The 20,615-nt window shown below is 37.1% G+C and overlaps 1 protein-coding gene across 1 annotated transcript; it reads left to right on the plus strand.

Moving 5' to 3' along the window:
* The first annotated feature begins 736 nt into the window (after window positions 1-736).
* Window positions 737-19,762, plus strand: LOC117324056 (voltage-dependent calcium channel gamma-5 subunit-like). Its single transcript, XM_033880071.1, has 5 exons — window positions 737-968; window positions 5,029-5,145; window positions 7,093-7,227; window positions 12,910-13,211; window positions 15,888-19,762. Exons 1-4 carry the CDS (start codon window positions 737-739, stop codon window positions 13,197-13,199), a joined length of 774 nt encoding a protein of 257 aa, XP_033735962.1. The 3' UTR covers window positions 13,200-13,211; window positions 15,888-19,762.
* Window positions 19,763-20,615: the final 853 nt, after the last annotated feature.

Below are 20,615 nucleotides of genomic sequence, written 5' to 3' on the forward strand. Positions count from 1 at the left end.
ACCTGCAATTTTGATTTATCAAAGGTTTATAATAATTCAAGTCATCTTTCCTAAAGAGATTAGAGAAGTAAAGGAGCTATAGGAACAGCAGCAGCTCGGCCGTTTACAGGAAGCAGCTGGAGTTGGTATTGACACTTTCTATAAGGCCTTTCGGGCAAGAAAGTGAAGTAGTCATATGTGTTCAGAGTTGAAGGTTGGCAACAAAATAACTAACGATTGAAATGAGTTGAGGAATATTTGCTTTGAGCACTACAGCAAGTCAGAGGCAAGGCTAAGCAAAGTAATTTTGATGACTATCCGGTTACGCTAGGAGTCGGTCAAGGGAGACCTCTATCAGCCATGGCTATTCCTTGTAATGATACACGATCTCGCAAGCTCTGGAAGACCCGGAGCAGGGATTACCGATTCCTACATATCCCCTGTGTATAGTTAGCTCACCGCAAAGCTACACGCTCAACTAACAGACTACAATTCGGCTAAATCCTCGCTGATGGAGTTTATATATAGGAGGTGAGCTGACAACACCCCATGAGCCGTACTTTCTTTGTGAGACGCGGTTATCCAATGGGCGAAACAGAAATGATTTACGCGGGAATTACTTCTTGTTCAAACCTATAAGCTGATGTCGGCATAGAAAGCACGTGCAATAAAGTAGGAGGAGCCTTAACAGTCTAATGAGTGTGGGTATTGAACCAGGCGGATTGAACCACTCAAAAGGAGGACTCTTAACAGTCTAATGAGTGTGGGTATTGAACCAGGCGGATTGAACCACTCAAAAAGGAGGACTCTTAACAGTCTAATGGGTGTGGGTATTGAACCAGGCGGATTGAACCACTCAAAAAGGAAGAGTCTTAACAGTCTAATGAGTGTGGGTATTGAACCAGGCGGATTGAACCACTCAAAAAGGAGGACTCTTAACAGTCTAATGGGTGTGGGTATTGAACCAGGCGGATTGAATCCTCTCAAAAGTGAGCAGTTCATCAAATATATTATCATACCAGGTGTTATATATGGATGTGAACTTTGGGCTAATGCCACGCAGACGTCCATTTTCCTTTTGAATAGAAACGTGCTGTATGCGGCAGTAAGATGCTTAGGTCTTCGAGTAAACTTCGCCATCAAAACTACCAGATATACCGGGTATTGACTTACCTGATGATTTAAGGGCTGATATATACAAACAGAAAACCACACCACTGGAACAAACTCTGTAACGCTAGATCGTCGTTTGTATCAGACGATCATTCTTACCATGTATTTACATGTTAATGGTACGTCACACATTCATCAGACGAACATTGTTAACATGTATTTACATGTTAATGGCGGGTCACACACATTCATCAGGCGAACATTGTTACCATGTATTTACGTGTTAATGGTACGTCACACACATTCATCAGACGAACATTGTTACCATGTATTTACATGGTAATGGCGCGTCACACACATTCATCAGACGAACATTGTTACCATGTATTTGCCTGTTAATGGTACGTCACACATTCATCAGACGAACATTGTTACCATGTATTTACGTGTTAATGGTACGTCACACACATTCATCAGACGAACATTGTTACCATGTATTTACATGTTAATGGTACGTCACACACATATTTACAGACGAACATTGTTACCATGTATTTACGTGTTAATGGCGCGTCACACACATTCATCAGGCGAACATTGTTACCATGTATTTACGTGTTAATGGTACGTCACACACATTCATCAGACGAACATTGTTACCATGTATTTACATGGTAATGGTACGTCACACATTCATCAGACGAACATTGTTACCATGTATTACATGTTAATGGCGCGTCACACACATTCATCAGACGAACATTGTTACCATGTATTACATGTTAATGGCGCGTCACACACATTCATCAGACGAACATTGTTACCATGTATTTACATGTTAATGGTACGTCACACACATATTTACAGACGAACATTGTTACCATGTATTTACGTGTTAATGGCGCGTCACACACATTCATCAGGCGAACATTGTTACCATGTATTTACATGTTAATGGCGCGTCACACACATTCATCAGACGAACATTGTTACCATGTATTTACGTGTTAATGGTACGTCACACATTCATCAGACGAACATTGTTACCATGTATTTACGTGTTAATGGTACGTCACACACATTCATCAGACGAACATTGTTACCATGTATTTACATGTTAATGGCGCGTCACACACATTCATCAGACGAACATTGTTACCATGTATTTACGTGTTAATGGTACGTCACACATTCATCAGACGAACATTGTTACCATGTATTTACGTGTTAATGGTACGTCACACATTCATCAGACGAACATTGTTACCATGTATTTACATGTTAATGGTACGTCACACACATTCATCAGACGAACATTGTTACCATGTATTTACGTGTTAATGGTACGTCACACATTCATCAGACGAACATTGTTACCATGTATTTACATGTTAATGGTACGTCACACACATTCATCAGACGAACATTGTTACCATGTATTTACATATTAATGGTACGTCACACATTCATCAGACGAACATTGTTACCATGTATTTACATGTTAATGGCGGGTCACACACATTCATCAGACGAACATTGTTACCATGTATTTACATGTTAATGGCGCGTCACACACATTCATCAGGCGAACATTGTTACCATGTATTTACATGTTAATGGTACGTCACACACATTCATCAGACGAACATTGTTACCATGTATTTACATGTTAATGGTACGTCACACATTCATCAGACGAACATTGTTACCATGTATTTACATGTTAATGGTACGTCACACACATTCATCAGACGAACATTGTTACCATGTATTTACATATTAATGGTGCGTCACACATTCATCAGACGAACATTGTTACCATGTATTTACGTGTTAATGGTACGTCACACACATTCATCAGACGAACATTGTTACCATGTATTTACGTGTTAATGGTACGTCACACATTCATCAGACGAACATTGTTACCATGTATTTACGTGTTAATGGTACGTCACACACATTCATCAGACGAACATTGTTACCATGTATTTACATGTTAATGGCGCGTCACACACATTCATCAGACGAACATTGTTACCATGTATTTACGTGTTAATGGTACGTCACACATTCATCAGACGAACATTGTTACCATGTATTTACGTGTTAATGGTACGTCACACATTCATCAGACGAACATTGTTACCATGTATTTACATGGTTATGGTACGTCACACACATTCATCAGACGAACATTGTAACCATGTATTTACGTGTTAATGGTACGTCACACATTCATCAGACGAACATTGTTACCATGTATTTACATGTTAATGGTACGTCACACACATTCATCAGACGAACATTGTTACCATGTATTTACATGTTAATGGTACGTCACACATTCATCAGACGAACATTGTTACCATGTATAACATGTTAATGGCGCGTCACACACATTCACCAGACGAACATTGTTACTATGTATTTACATGTTAATGGCGCGTCACACACATTCATCAGACGAACATTGTTACCATGTATTTACATGTTAATTGTACGTCACACATTCATCAGACGAACATTGTTACCATGTATAACATGTTAATGGCGCGTCACACACATTCACCAGACGAACATTGTTACCATGTATTTACATGTTAATGGTACGTCACACATTCTTCAGGCGAACATTGTTACCATGTATTTACATGTTAATGGTGCGTCACACACATTCATCAGACTAACATTGTTACCATGTATTTACATGTTAATGGTACGTCACACACATTCATCAGACGAACATTGTTACCATGTATTTACATGTTAATGGCGGGTCACACACATTCATCAGACGAATATTGTTACCATGTATTTACATGTTAATGGTACGTCACACACATTCATCAGACGAACATTGTTACCATGTATTACATGTTAATGGCGGGTCACACACATTCATCAGACGAACATTGTTACCATGTTTTTACATGTTAATGGCGGGTCACACACATTCATCAGACGAACATTGTTACTATGTATTTACATGTTAATGGCGGGTCACACACATTCATCAGACGAACATTGTTACTATGTATTACATGTTAATGGTACGTCACACATTCATCAGACGAACATTGTTACCATGTATTATACAACGTATGATGCCACACTGTACGCGTAAGGGCTGCATAACAACGACATACTGTGCCAGTGTTTATATTCACTTAGAAAATCAATTTCGTACAATAACAACCGCCCCTTTTTGTATTTAAACAGTTCAATCTGCCGACTCGCTTACTGCTTTGTATATAGAGAATACATGTGCAACTACCGAATGTACATAACACATTATATGTATATATACTTTTTTTCAAATCCATGCGTACACAAGGTTGAGAAGACGGCTATCTCACCAGCAGCTATATGTAATGATAATATAAACTATATACATGTATAATGATAATATAAACTATATACATGTATAATGATAATATAAACTATATACATGTATAATGATTATATAAACTATATACATGTATAATGATTATATAAACTATATAATGATTATATAAACTATATACATGTATAATGATAATATAAACTATATACATGTATAATGATTATATAAACTATATACATGTATAATGATAATATAAACTATATAATGATTATATAAACTATATACATGTATAATGATAATATAAACTATATACATGTATAATGATTATATAAACTATATACATGTATAATGATAAACTATATACATGTATAATGATAATATAAACTATATACATGTATAATGATAATATAAACTATATACATGTATAATGATAATATAAACTATATACATGTATAATGATAATATAAACTATATACATGTATAATGATAATATAAACTATATACATGTATAATGATATAAACTATATACATGTATAATGATAATATAAACTATATACATGTATAATGATTATGTAAACGTCATCCTACAGCTTCAGTTATATTTACAGACAACGTTACCCAGTCCTACAGCTGTGTGGCCTTAGAATATACCATCGACTACCATCGGACTCGCCAGGACGATCAGCCTATCTCTATGTCCATCGCAGGTACAGAGTAAGCCAGTTCACACTTCTCATCGGTCTTAATTCTTCAGATTCATCGGTTTCAAAAGTGCATCAAAATTTAATGTAATCCTGTGGTAGTTAGTTTTCCTTAGCCTCTTTAATAAATTATACCGGATTTTCTATTTCTTCGCGTTACTTGATATTGTGTTATATGTTTAAAGTTTTACAGCATAAAATAGCATCGCTGTTAATGCCGCTCAGTGAATTCTAGGGAGAAAGAAAGGGTTAAGCTTCGTGAAAGTAAAAGGATTACCTCCATGATTAATCACAGACAGATATAATGCAACGAAAACACAGAATGAATGCACTCTCTTCATAAACGATCTCTTTGGAGTACAACACATGTTTGTCCTAAACATTATTTCATTACTAAAAGAAACATTCAAGTTAATCTTTAGATATTTCAAAAAGCTGATCAGGAAAATCGGAATAATAGGCATATTCAAGAGGAAATGAAATGGTATTCGACATCATTTAAACTACCTGTCAGTTTGTTAACTGTGGTTTATAATTTGTTTCTACCTTTAGATTATCGGTTTGTTAACTGTTATTTTTACTACCTTTAAATTATCAGTCTGTTACCTGTAATTTGTTATTTGTTTCTACCTATAGATTATCAGTTTGTTACCTGTGATTATCAGTCTGTTACCTGTAATTTGTTATTTGTTTCTACCTATAGATTATCAGTTTGTTACCTGTGATGATGAGTCTGTTACCTGTGATTATCAGTCTGTTACCTGTGATTATCAGTTTGTAACCTGTTATTTATTTCTATCTTTAGATTATCAGGTTTTACCTGTGATTTTCCATCTTCAGATTTGAGTTCCTCACAGTACCTTTGATTTGTTTCATCTCGTTATGCATGTATCGTGAACATATATCAATAGCTCATTTTTCGACCTATACTAAACGCAGAATCGTCATTGGAGTCTGTTTTATATGTAGCCTAGTTTTCCTGTTTTGTATACCACACGTAACTCTTACTGGCCGGTTTTGTATACCACACGTAACTCTTACTGGCCAGTTTTGTATACCACACGTGACTCTTACTGGCCGGTTTTGTATGCCACACGTGACTCTTACTGGCCGGTTTTGTATACCACACGTAACTCTTACTGGCCCATTTTGAATACCACACGTGACTCTTACTGGCCGGTTTTGTATACCACACGTAACTCTTACTGGCCGGTTTTGTATACCACACGTGACTCTTACTGGCCCATTTTGGATACCACACGTGACTCTTACTGGCCGGTTTTGTATACCACACGTGACTCTTACTGGCCCATTTTGTATACTACACGTGACTCTTACTGGCCCATTTTGTATACCTCACGTGACTCTTACTGGCCGTTTTTGTATACCACACGTGACTCTTACTGGCCGGTTTTCTATACCTCACGTGACTTTTACTGGCCCATTTCGTATACCACACGTGACTCTTACTGGCCGGTTTTGTATACCACACGTGACTCTTACTTGTCGGTTTTGTATACCAAATGTAACTCTTACTGGGTATTTTGTATACCACACGCAACTCTGAACTATTTTGTATAGATTTTCTGGATTGTTTGAGTTTTTGCTCTGTTTTGTACTCTTTAGGCCGATTTTGTATGGGATTTTCTTGTTCTAGTTGGCCTAATCATTTATAAATCCGTACCTTCTGATATGTCTTACATCTTCATTTACATTGAAAATGTTTTTGATAAAAAATCTTCCTCAGTTCAAGCTGTGATATACTTCAGCGACAATATCTCCATTTATAAGCTTTATTATCTATCCTACAAACCATAAGCTGTACTAGGAAATATGTGTTTTTCCATGACGAAAATTTATCTCGACAACAGTGAGTTCGATTCCAACTGTATCGGTATATCGGTTATACGTGTAACCTGGAATCTTCACCTAACCGCAATTGTCCTGTTTCAGAAGCCCAAATGGGTGCCACGCCGTTTTTTGTGACCAGTCTGGTGCTGGCTTTGTGTTCCGGAGTATTTAGTGTGATGGGTACCCTACAACGCAATGCCAAGGCCATAATATCAGCCGTGCTATCTATACTACAAGGTCAGTGACACTTGCCGATTTTAGTTATCTGCCCAAAGGTCAAATGAGTTTAGGAGTATAGAAAAAAATTAAGCTGAGGACTTTCCTTAACTTAAACGTTGATGAATCTCGACCTGGTTAAACAAATAGATAGCCTTTGAAACAAAGACGCACAAAAAATGAAGAATAATCAATGAAAATCAAAATTTTCCTTGTAGAACTTTTCTCGCCTAAATATGATTGCAGCGACATAACGATTTGAATAAGTTTCTAAAAGTTCTCTCTTTGGAAACTTTAGGGATATTGGTCGTCCGATATCAACACAAGTTTCCCTAATATAACCAGTAAGTAGTGTTACAAATATTCCCCTAATGCCAGTATAATGTTACACCTTCCCTATAGTCAGTATAATGTTACAACTTCCCTATAGTCAGTATGTTACAACTTCCCTATAGTCAGTATAATGTTAGACCTTCCCTATAGTCAGTATAATGTTACAACTTCCCTGTAGTCAGTATAATGTTACAACTTCCCTATAGTCAGTATAATGTTACAACTTCCCTATAGTCAGTATAATGTTACAACTTCCCTATAGTCAGTATAATGTTACAACTTCCCTATAGTCAGTATAATGTTACAACTTCCCTATAGTCAGTATAATGTTACAACTTCCCTATAGTCAGTATAATGTTACAACTTCCCTATAGTCAGTATAATGTTACAACTTCCATATAGCCAGTATAATGTTACAACTTCCCTATAGTCACTATAATGTTACAACTTCCCTATAGTCAGTATAATGTTACAGCTTTCCTATAGTCAGTATAATGTTACAACTTCCCTATAGCCAGTATAGTGTTACAACTTCCCTATAGTCAGTATAATGTTACAACTTCCCTATATCCAGTATAATGTTACAACTTCCCTATAGCCAGTATAGTGTTACAACTTCCCTATATCCAGTATAATGTTACAACTTCCCTATATCCAGTATAATGTTATAACTTCCCTATAGTCAGTATGTTACAACTTCCCTATAGTCAGTATGTTACAACTTCCCTATAGTCAGTATAATGTTAGACCTTCCCTTTAGTCAGTATAATGTTACAACTTCCCTATAGTCAGTATAATGTTACAACTTCCCTATAGTCAGTATAATGTTACAACTTCCCTATAGTCAGTATAATGTTAGACCTTCCCTATAGTCAGTATAATGTTACAACTTCCCTATAGTCACTATAATGTTACAACTTCCCTATAGTCAGTATAATGTTACAGCTTCCCTATAGTCAGTATAATGTTACAACTTCCCTATAGTCAGTATAATGTTACAACTTCCCTATAGCCAGTATAGTGTTACAACTTCCCTATAGTCAGTATAATGTTACAACTTCCCTATATCCAGTATAATGTTACAACTTCCCTATAGCCAGTATAGTGTTACAACTTCCCTATATCCAGTATAATGTTACAACTTCCCTATATCCAGTATAATGTTATAACTTCCCTATAGTCAGTATAATGTTACAACTTCCCTATGGTCAGTATAATGTTACAACTTCCCTATATCCAGTATAATGTTACAACTTCCCTATAGCCAGTATAATGTTACAACTTCCCTATAGTCAGTATGTTACAACTTCCCTATAGTCAGTATAATGTTAGACCTTCCCTATAGTCAGTATAATGTTACAACTTCCCTTTAGTCAGTATAATGTTACAACTTCCCTATAGTCAGTATGTTACAACTTCCCTATAGTCAGTATAATGTTAGACCTTCCCTATAGTCAGTATAATGTTACAACTTCCCTTTAGTCAGTATGTTACAACTTCCCTATAGTCAGTATAATGTTAGACCTTCCCTATAGTCAGTATAATGTTACAACTTCCCTTTAGTCAGTATAATGTTACAACTTCCCTATAGTCAGTATAATGTTACAACTTCCCTATAGTCAGTATAATGTTACAACTTCCCTATAGTCAGTATAATGTTACAACTTCCCTATAGTCAGTATAATGTTACAACTTCCCTATAGTCAGTATAATGTTACAACTTCCCTATAGTCAGTATAATGTTACAGCTTCCCTATAGTCAGTATAATGTTACAACTTCCATATAGCCAGTATAATGTTACAACTTCCCTATAGTCACTATAATGTTACAACTTCCCTATAGTCAGTATAATGTTACAGCTTTCCTATAGTCAGTATAATGTTACAACTTCCCTATAGCCAGTATAGTGTTACAACTTCCCTATAGTCAGTATAATGTTACAACTTCCCTATATCCAGTATAATGTTACAACTTCCCTATAGCCAGTATAGTGTTACAACTTCCCTATATCCAGTATAATGTTACAACTTCCCTATATCCAGTATAATGTTATAACTTCCCTATAGTCAGTATGTTACAACTTCCCTATAGTCAGTATGTTACAACTTCCCTATAGTCAGTATAATGTTAGACCTTCCCTATAGTCAGTATAATGTTACAACTTCCCTATAGCCAGTATAGTGTTACAACTTCCCTATATCCAGTATAATGTTACAACTTCCCTATATCCAGTATAATGTTATAACTTCCCTATAGTCAGTATAATGTTACAACTTCCCTATGGTCAGTATAATGTTACAACTTCCCTATATCCAGTATAATGTTACAACTTCCCTATAGCCAGTATAATGTTACAACTTCCCTATGGTCAGTATAATGTTACAACTTCCCTATATCCAGTATAATGTTACAACTTCCCTATATCCAGTATAATGTTACAACTTCCCTATAGTCAGTATAATGTTACAACTTCCCTATGGTCAGTATAATGTTACAACTTCCCTATGGTCAGTATAATGTTACAACTTCCCTATATCCAGTATAATGTTACACCTTCCCTATAGCCAGTATAATGTTACAACTTCCCTATAGTCAGTATAATGTTACAACTTCCCTATGGTCAGTATAATGTTACAACTTCCCTATATCCAGTATAATGTTACAACTTCCCTATAGCCAGTATAATGTTACAACTTCCCTATAGTCAGTATAATGTTACAACTTCCCTATGGTCAGTATAATGTTACAACTTCCCTATATCCAGTATAATGTTACAACTTCCCTATAGTCAGTATAATGTTAACAACTTCCCTATATCCAGTATAATGTTACAACTTCCCTATATCCAGTATAATGTTACACCTTCCCTATAGTCAGTATAATGTTACAACTTCCCTATAGTCAGTATAATGTAACAACTTCCCTATATCCAGTATAATGTTACAACTTCCCTATAGCCAGTATAATGTTACAACTTCCCTATAGTCAGTATAATGTTACAACTTCCCTATGGTCAGTATAATGTTACAACTTCCCTATATCCAGTATAATGTTACAACTTCCCTATAGCCAGTATAATGTTACAACTTCCCTATAGTCAGTATAATGTTACAACTTCCCTATGGTCAGTATAATGTTACAACTTCCCTATATCCAGTATAATGTTACAACTTCCCTATAGTGAGTATAATGTAAGACCTTCCCTTTAGTCAGTATAATGTTATAACTTCCCTATAGTCAGTATAATGTAACAACTTCCCTATGGCCAGTATAATATAACAACTTCCCTATAGTCAGTATAATGTTACACCTGCCCTATAGTCAGTATAATGTTACAACTTCCCTATGGCCAGTATAATGTTACAACTTCCCTATATCCAGTATAATGTTACAACTTCCCTATAGTCAGTAAAATGTTACAACTTCCCTATAGTCAGTATAATGTTACAACTTCCCTATAGTCAGTATAATGTTACAACTTCCTTATGGCCAGTATAATGTTACAACTTCTCTATGGCCAGTACAATGTTACAACTTCCCTATATCCAATATAATATTACAGTTTTCCCCTATAGTCAATAAGTAGTGTTGTAAATGTTCCCCTGTAGCCAGTATACTGTCACAACTTCTCTATAGCTTGTACGATGTTACAGCTTCATCCTATAGCCGGTAAGTAGTGTTACAATTTTCTCTATAGCCAGTATTGCGTCAATATTTTTCGCATTCTTTGTTGACTATCATACGACCCACTAACATAATTATGCTCTTCCTTAATAATGCATTATTTAAATTTTCCGCTATATGTAAAATGCCTGTTTCCTCAAACATCACACGGAACTTCATCTACGTCATATTAATCCCTGTGTTACACGACTTGTATTTGGATTTTCTAATATTTTGGTGTCACCTTTCTCAGCCAGCACACTAGCGCGGGGTAATTATCGTTCGCTGTCTGCTTGGCACTGAACTACATCATGGCGACGCCTAGCAGGGAGAAACGGTACTCCAATATGTGACAGTGTTTAACACGTAGTTTTTAAAATAACCAGCTTGAGTCTTAACTGTCATTTTCGTTCAAGTCAATTCTGCTGGAAACCTGCATCGGTGCAACAATTGCATGGGAGTAATATAGAGAGCGGAATACTGATTTTCGTATTATGAAGCAGATACAGTAATCATATAATAGTCCTGCATATGAATCCGACTTGGACCTTGGTGTACTACTCCCACACAAAGTCGTGACATTGACCTTGGTGTACTACTCCCGCACAAAGTCGTGACATTGACCTTGGTGTACTACTCCCACACAAAGCCGTGACATTGACCTTGGTGTACTACTCCCACACGAGGTCGTGACATTGACCTTGGTGTACTACTCCCACACAAAGTCGTGACATTGACCTTGGTGTACTACGCCCACACAAAGTCGTGACATTGACCTTGGTGTACTACTCCCACACAAAGTCGTGACATTGACCTTGGTGTACTACTCCCACACAAAGCCGTGACATTGACCTTGGTGTACTACGCCCACACAAAGTCGTGACATTGACCTTGGTGTACTACTCCCACACAAAGCCGTGACATTGACCTTGGTGTACTACTCCCACACAAAGACGTGACATTCACCTTGGTGTACTACGCCCACACAAAGTCATGACATTCACCTTGGTGTACTACTGCCACAAAAGGTACAGACCTAGGCCTTGGTGTACGAGTAGTACACAAGATTATATCCTCGACTTTGGTGTACTACTCCCAATCAAGATAATGTACTGGACTTTGGCGTTCTACTTTCACAGCAGATGATTACCAGAAATTTGGTGTACTGCTCCCACACAATGTCGTGACATTGACCTTGGTGTACTGCTCCCACACAATGTCGTGACGAGGATGGTTGGATTACAATTTTAATAGTCGCTATACCAGCCATATTGTGGTGATTGCACAAATAGTCTGTCTACTTGATAGGCTCGCTAACATTATTTACACGCAGAGATCGAACACCTGTGATGTCACCATTCGTAGAGGTACCACAAGGGAAATAATTTGCAAACAAAGCGTGATTGATAAAATCAGAGAGATCCGAATGTTCTTACAGGATTGTCGGACATTGCTCTCCTATTGCACTAACGGTGGCGCTGTTGTTTGAATGCGTATGCGAGTTATAAGTTTCACGCACTTTACAACAATTGATCTCAAACTTTACTACAAATGCTATTTGTAGCCCTCTTAGGTTTTTGGGTAGCTAATACTTGTGGTCATTAATTATTATGTATTATATATGTGTGTACCTAGGAATAAACCTGTATCTTGTCCTATTCATCTGTATGTCGTTACATAAATCACGTGGTATATCTTGTTTTCAGGGCTGTGTATGGCCGTGGGAATCATCCTGTACATCACCTTTATCAATGACGAAGCGTCGCACGCCAAACCTGATGCCGGGTTTTTCCAGTATCAATACAGCTGGTCCATTATCCTGGTGGGATTGGCCTTCCTGGCGTCCCAGTCCACTGCTATCGTCAGCGTCACGCTCTACCTCAAGCTCAACACCAAAAAGGAGGACATGGCGTTGATCATTCCTGGCCTTGAGGACAAGATTAAGGACGATCCCGAAACTACTGGCGTAACCAACTACTCCACCCCTATCTTTTAGGAAGGAATACGTGTATGTGTAAGGCACACTTCTCATTAAGCTCATTCCCCATGACGTTTCAAGCGTTGCAGTATTCCGCATTTTGAAATGTTCGTTATTTCTTTTTAACGATGTTACATGTATATATGTTAATCTATCTAAAACATACTTTTTGGGTATAAAAGTGGTCCATTAAATCTATTATTAGAGTCAACGTCCTTATCATATTATTAAAACAAACGTTTTCAATATATTATTAGAGTGAACGTCCTTAACATATTATTAGAGCAAACGTCCTAAATGTATTATTAGAGCAAACGTCCTTGACATATTATTAGAGCGAACATCCTAAGCATATTATAAGAGCGAACGTCCTTAACTTAAATAGAGCGGCGTCCTTAACCTACTATTAGAGCGAACGTCCTAATCTATTATTAGAGCCAACGTCTTTAATCTATTTTAAGAGCCAAAATTTTCAACATATTATTAGAGCCAACGTCCTTAACCTACTATTAGAGTCAACGTCCTTAACATATAATTAGAGCCAACGTCCTTAACATATAATTAGAGCCAACGTCCTTAACATATAATTAGAGTCAACGTCCTTAACATATAATTAGAGCCAACGTCCTTAACATATAAGTAGAGTCAACGTTCTTAACATATAATTAGAGCGGCCTCCTTTAACATTTCATGCGAACGAACGTCCTTACCCTATTATGAGATTACTAAACTAGACGAAGACAATTCATCAGCAAAGCAAATGCGCCCTTGAAACGTACAAGGAGAATTTGATTGCTGCGATTCTCGAAAGTTTGATTCTCGAAATTTCAGAACGGAAATTACCGTTACCATTTTTCAGATTTTATTGTCATTCCGCCGAATTCTTGACCCATGTCTATTTCGTTAAAACATTGTAAATCAAATCCATGTCGAAAAAGAAAGGATAAACAAACTCCATGTAAATGTTTTTTTCCGGTTTCACTACTCAGTATTTTCATACTAGACCACTTAGTACATGTTTACATCGGTATCAGTACCCGTCATGTTAACATCGGTATCAGTACCCGTCATGTATACATCGGTATCAGTACCCGTCATGTTTACATCGGTATCAGTACCCGTCATGTATCGGTATCAGTACCCGTCATGTTTACATCGGTATCAGTACCCGTCATGTATACATCGGTATCAGTACCCGTCATGTTTACATCGGTATCAGTACCCGTCATGTTTACATCGGTATCAGTACCCGTCATGTATCGGTATCAGTACCCGTCATGTATCGGTATCAGTACCCGTCATGTATCGGTATCAGTACCCGTCATGTTTACATCGGTATCAGTACCCGTCATGTTTACATCGGTATCAGTACCCGTCATGTTTACATCGGTATCAGTACCCGTCATGTATACATCGGTATCAGTACCCGTCATGTATACATCGGTATCAGTACCCGTCATGTTTACATCGGTATCAGTACCCGTCATGTATACATCGGTATCAGTACCCGTCATGTATACATCGGTATCAGTACCCGTCATGTATCGGTATCAGTACCCGTCATGTTTACATCGGTATCAGTACCCGTCATGTATCGGTATCAGTACCCGTCATGTTTACATCGGTATCAGTACCCGTCATGTTTACATCAGTATCAGTACCCGTCATATTTACATCGGTATCAGTACCCGTCATGTTTACATCGGTATCAGTACCCGTCATGTATCGGTATCAGTACCCGTCATGTATACATCGGTATCAGTACCCGTCATGTATCGGTATCAGTACCCGTCATGTTTACATCGGTATCAGTACCCGTCATGTATACATCGGTATCAGTACCCGTCATGTTTACATCGGTATCAGTACCCGTCATGTATCGGTATCAGTACCCGTCATGTTTACATCGGTATCAGTACCCGTCATGTATACATCGGTATCAGTACCCGTCATGTTTACATCGGTATCAGTACCCGTCATGTATCGGTATCAGTACCCGTCATGTATCGGTATCAGTACCCGTCATGTTTACATCGGTATCAGTACCCGTCATGTATCGGTATCAGTACCCGTCATGTTTACATCGGTATCAGTACCCGTCATGTATCGGTATCAGTACCCGTCATGTATACATCGGTATCAGTACCCGTCATGTATCGGTATCAGTACCCGTCATGTTTACATCGGTATCAGTACCCGTCATGTTTACATCGGTATCAGTACCCGTCATGTTTACATCGGTATCGGTACCCGTCATGTTTACATCTGTATCAGTACCCGTCATGTTTACATCGGTATCAGTACCCGTCATGTTTACATCTGTATCGGTACCCGTCATGTTTACATCAGTATCAGTACCCGTCATGTTTACATCTGTATCAGTACCCGTCATGTATACATCTGTATCAGTACCCGTCATGTTTACATCGGTATCAGTACCCGTCATGTTTACATCTGTATCAGTACCCGTCATGTTTACATCAGTATCAGTACCCGTCATGTTTACATCTGTATCAGTACCCGTCATGTTTACATCGGTATCAGTACCCGTCATGTTTACATCGGTATCGGTACCCGTCATGTATACATCGGTATCAGTACCCGTCATGTATCTGGGTCAAAAGTCCAACACAAACCAAATACTATCTCACATTGTGAATATTTAATTTACAATATTCATTTTTATTTCATTCTTTTTACTTTTAGGAATAACTGGATTACCAAACATGCACTTTACTATGGTGTTAAAGTCAGTGGAAGGTCACCGCTCTTGACTTGCTTTTCGATGACATGCATCTTGCTGACCGACTTTGTTTGCCGGAGCCGAAGGCCTTTTTAGGCTGGACAAATCTAGCGAACTGCCTTAAAGCATGTTGGACGTTACCAGTCATAGACACATGGGGCCTAATGTATTACTCCACATGGACAGGCCTGTAACTGATCTCTTAAAACTAGAACTGCTTTCCAATGGATACTAGTAATAACTGTTACGTGTGGTATCTCGATAACAAGAATCTACGTCTTCCTTTGACAGCTTTCACTATTGTGACATAAGTCACGAGGCTGCGTCCAGTACTGCTGACTTTCCGACCAATCACATGTGGCCTGTCGGTGTTTTATAAGAGATGTATCCCTTGGGTAGCTTCTCTGTGTGTTTTGTAACAAAACTTGAACAATGACGTGAAGCTGGCATTTCTTGCTTGTTTTACATAGCATTTTCAGCAGGTGCGATTTGTAAATACACAGCATACTTATACGAAAGCTCTTATCATAATAGCTTCAGAAACGTGTCCATTGTGTTTATTTATCAAAGTGAACGCCTTTTCTCTCACAGCTCATTTGCCAAAATCACCAACTTTCTTTTCAAACCTGCTTAACTGCATAAGAGTACTTCCTCAGTTGGGCGAGAGGTTGAGTTTTCTCCAGTTCCACGTCCCCTTACTCTGATGAGTCACCGTTTAAATATTTATTCACTATTTTTTTATCAATAAATTAGTAATGTGCGATCAACAATTTTCTTATATAGAATTTTTTTTTTTGACATTCTCTTGATATCAAAAATTCAAAAAAAATCATTTTCTGATATAAAAAAAAGATAGGAAATATTTACAATGTTTAGATATCATAAATTTATTGAACGCCTCTTCATTATCTGTTTACTATTTTTATATCAAAAATTCGATTTTTTTTTGTATAAAAAACAAGCCTTTTCCTGATATCAATTTTTAATATAAGAAAATGATTTTTTATTGAAAGAATGTCGTAATATCAAAAGTTCGATTTCATATATGAAAGAAAAAGTGAATAAATAATAAAACGACGCCTCGTACAAACTCAACATTCATCTCACAGGGGCGACAACTTATAGTTTACACCACAAACATCTCCCCCAGAAACATTGTTACATGTCCCTGTGGTACATAAACACTTCCCCCAGAAACATTGTTACATAAACACTTCCCCCAGAAACATTGTTACATAAACACCTCCCCCAGAAACATTGTTACATGTCCCTGTGGTACAGTTTACTACACAAACACCTCCACCAGAAACATTGTTACATGTCCCTGTGTTACAGTTTACTACATAAACACCTCCCCCAGAAACATTATTACATGTCCCTGTGGTATAGTTTACTACACAAACACCTCCCCCAGAAACAATTTTACATGTCCCTGTGGTACAGTTTACTACATAAACACCTCCCCGAGAAACATTGTTACATGTCCCTGTGTTACAGTTTACTACACAAACACCTCCCCCAGAAACATTGTTACATAAACACCTCCCCGAGAAACATTGTTACATGTCCCTGTGTTACAGTTTACTACACAAACACCTCCCCCAGAAACATTGTTACATAAACACCTCCCCCAGAAACATTGTTACATGTCCCTGTGGTACAGTTTACTACACAAACACCTCCCCGAGAAACATTGTTACATGTCCCTGTGGTACAGTTTACTACACAAACACCTCCCCCAGAAACATTGTTTCATGTCCCTGTGGTACAGTTTACTACACAAGCATCTCCCCCAGAAACATTGTTACTTGAACCTGTGATTCCCTTCTACATTCTCCAAGACCTATGTTTGTTCGAGATGGTCGACATTTTACCAAATGTTATTGTGTGCGTGTGATGATTATGTTCATTTCAATTATTTGTTCCTTTACCCATAATAGGAGAATGATTTTTGTATCAAACCTATATGAATCAATCATTACAGTATAAAATACACCAGAAACTTAGACCCAACTTCGACGTAGTGTCTACTGTCTATCATTGTCAAAAATAACTAACAATTTTTTTTTCCATTTAAATCAGAATCCGTATGTGCGAAAAGGGCGCCATTTTATTTATCTGCCACCCAGATATCATTTATATTGACAATAAATACAATCTAACAAGCGTTTTATTGTTCAATTAGATCCAAAACAATTATATTGAAAAATGTTTGTGTGGCATAATTATCACTATTATGCCTACAAATCAAACATTCTTTGTATCGTACTAATACGGATTCTAATTTAAATTCTTCAAGACCAAAAGGATGGGCCAATGGACCTCCTATTGAATTAATATGCAGATTTGAACCAAGTATACAGCATGGAATGGTCGCAATAATCCAGCATTAATTGACAAGTGTATTTTTTGTTACATAACAATTTTTGTAATTTACTTTACAGGAGTTGACCTCGATTCAAAAGGTCACGCGATTGGCGTAGGAATTATATTCCCAGCACCGTTACAAGGAAATGAATGTTTTCAAACAAAATAGCTCTCATGAAGTTAGGTATTTATACATACATTTTTCTTGTTCTGGGTTACATTGTAGTTTCCTGGAAAATTCTACAATAATTATTGCATTAGCAATACCAGAATCGATACCTCTACTACCGAAATCTCGGATGAGAGTGCGAGAGTAATGAATTGCTACAGTTGTTTAGTTTATCATACAAGACGGGGTTCCCATTTGGCTACCTACATATATACCTGTAAATGACAACTTTGTATAAGGTCCCATCGTCCCGTGTCATCTGAATTGCTGTTTTGTTATTTGAACTGAGTTAGTTGAGGCAAATGTTAATTTAAGGTGTGATCAAATAATTATCTTAATATACTAAAAATGTCAGTTTTTTCAGATTATTAAACGAGTCGTCAGATCTAGAACTGTATTTGGCCTGTACTATGCCGGTAGAGCTACAACGGTAAGAAAACGAAAAATTAGATATGTTGAAATAATCAAACTTCTTATTCTAACGTACCTTTAGGTATATAGCTATTTGGTACAGAGCAGGGATTAGGGCGCTTCCACTGTGATTCGTATTTACGTGCGCCCGATCTATGATGAAATCTCTACACTAATTTTGATTTTCCACTTGGCTGTGATCAATATTATGTAGGAATGGTGGATGATATAACGGACTGTCGGTAAGAACAAATAAGTGTAGTCGTTCAATGTCATACATCGTATTTCCTTTTCGTTTCATATTAGTGATTATATTCGAAAGATTTTCAGACTTTTGCGCTGCCATTAAAGATTTTAGATAGGACAGCTCTAGAAAAAATGACGAAACAAACACCTGTTTTAAAATAGAAAAAAAAACTTTGTTTTTCGAACGAATGGCTAGTTCGTGATTACCGAGTATTACTGGCTTGTTACGTTCAATAGGTTATGAACAGCTGTGGAAATACAAACCTAAATTACACGAAGGTCCTTCCTGATCCATCATTATCTAAGGAGTTATCTTAAAAATATCAGATGATTTAAATGAATGTAAGAAATCTAAATACGGCGTGGAAAAATAACCAGGAAGCCTCAATGGTGAATGATACCGGTCCAATGGGCCTTTCCTACATACACAATTTTCAGTTATTTGTTAAATCATTGTTAGGTCTGCGTTTGTGTGTGTGACGGATGTGTGTGTGGGGCGCGTGTGCTTTAAGAAGTAGGTACGTGTGGTTACTTACAACCCTATCCATGACAACACAGGTTGTCCCACTGTGGCCTTTCTGTACATTATACGGGCATCATCACTGCCAATCTCATGATGGTATTTAATTAAAAAAGAAGAAATTATAATTATTTTGTTGTTTTTGCGAGCTGTCACGTAATTTTTAACAGAAATCAGGAAGCATTCTGAGTTTCGGAGAAACATTGTCATACATACGTTTACTTACCATGCGTGAAAAAGGCAAAACCATCAATATTTCTTAAATACATTACACTCGTAGCTACGTAGTACGGAATTTATGAAACGAATTCAAGTGTAAGGCTCGCGACACATCAAATTATTGTTTATGTTAATCACATACCTCGGATAATATTAGTAATAACTCTCAAATCTAAATAAGATGAATTTCGACTTGGACGATGCGATTCCCCTCTGCCGAGACAATCGCATGACGTCACCGATTGATTGTGACGTCATAAAGTATTTGTCTAGTCACAATAGTGTAATTACACGTGTTTTGCTTTTATGGAATGGCCGTATTTAACAATTAAACGCTTGGTAGATTGTATTTATTGGTAAGATCAATGCAATCTGGGTGACAGATAAATAGAATGATAACGGGCGTCATGAATATTTATCCGTCACCCAGATTGCATTGATCTTGACAATAAATACAATCTAACAAGCATTTAGTTGTTATATTTACATTAAGATACGTTAAACTTCACTTTCTCCTTGCTAAATCTGGAGTTTAAGTTCAGCAATTCCCCTGTTTGTTCAATTGAAAGAACGGCACATGTGAAATCGATTTCATTGTAGTGTTTGGTTTGCATTCAAATTTATGTCTAATACAAAGCCTCGGCGTGACTATGATAAACAAAACACAAAAATGACGTCATATCTACGCGATTGTTCTAAGTCGAAATCCTTGCTAGGTTTGATTCACCCGCAACTCATTGCCAAACATTTTTTTGACGC

The sequence above is a fragment of the Pecten maximus genome, chromosome 1, assembly GCF_902652985.1.
Source record: "Pecten maximus chromosome 1, xPecMax1.1, whole genome shotgun sequence".
NCBI lineage: Eukaryota > Metazoa > Mollusca > Bivalvia > Pectinida > Pectinidae > Pecten > Pecten maximus.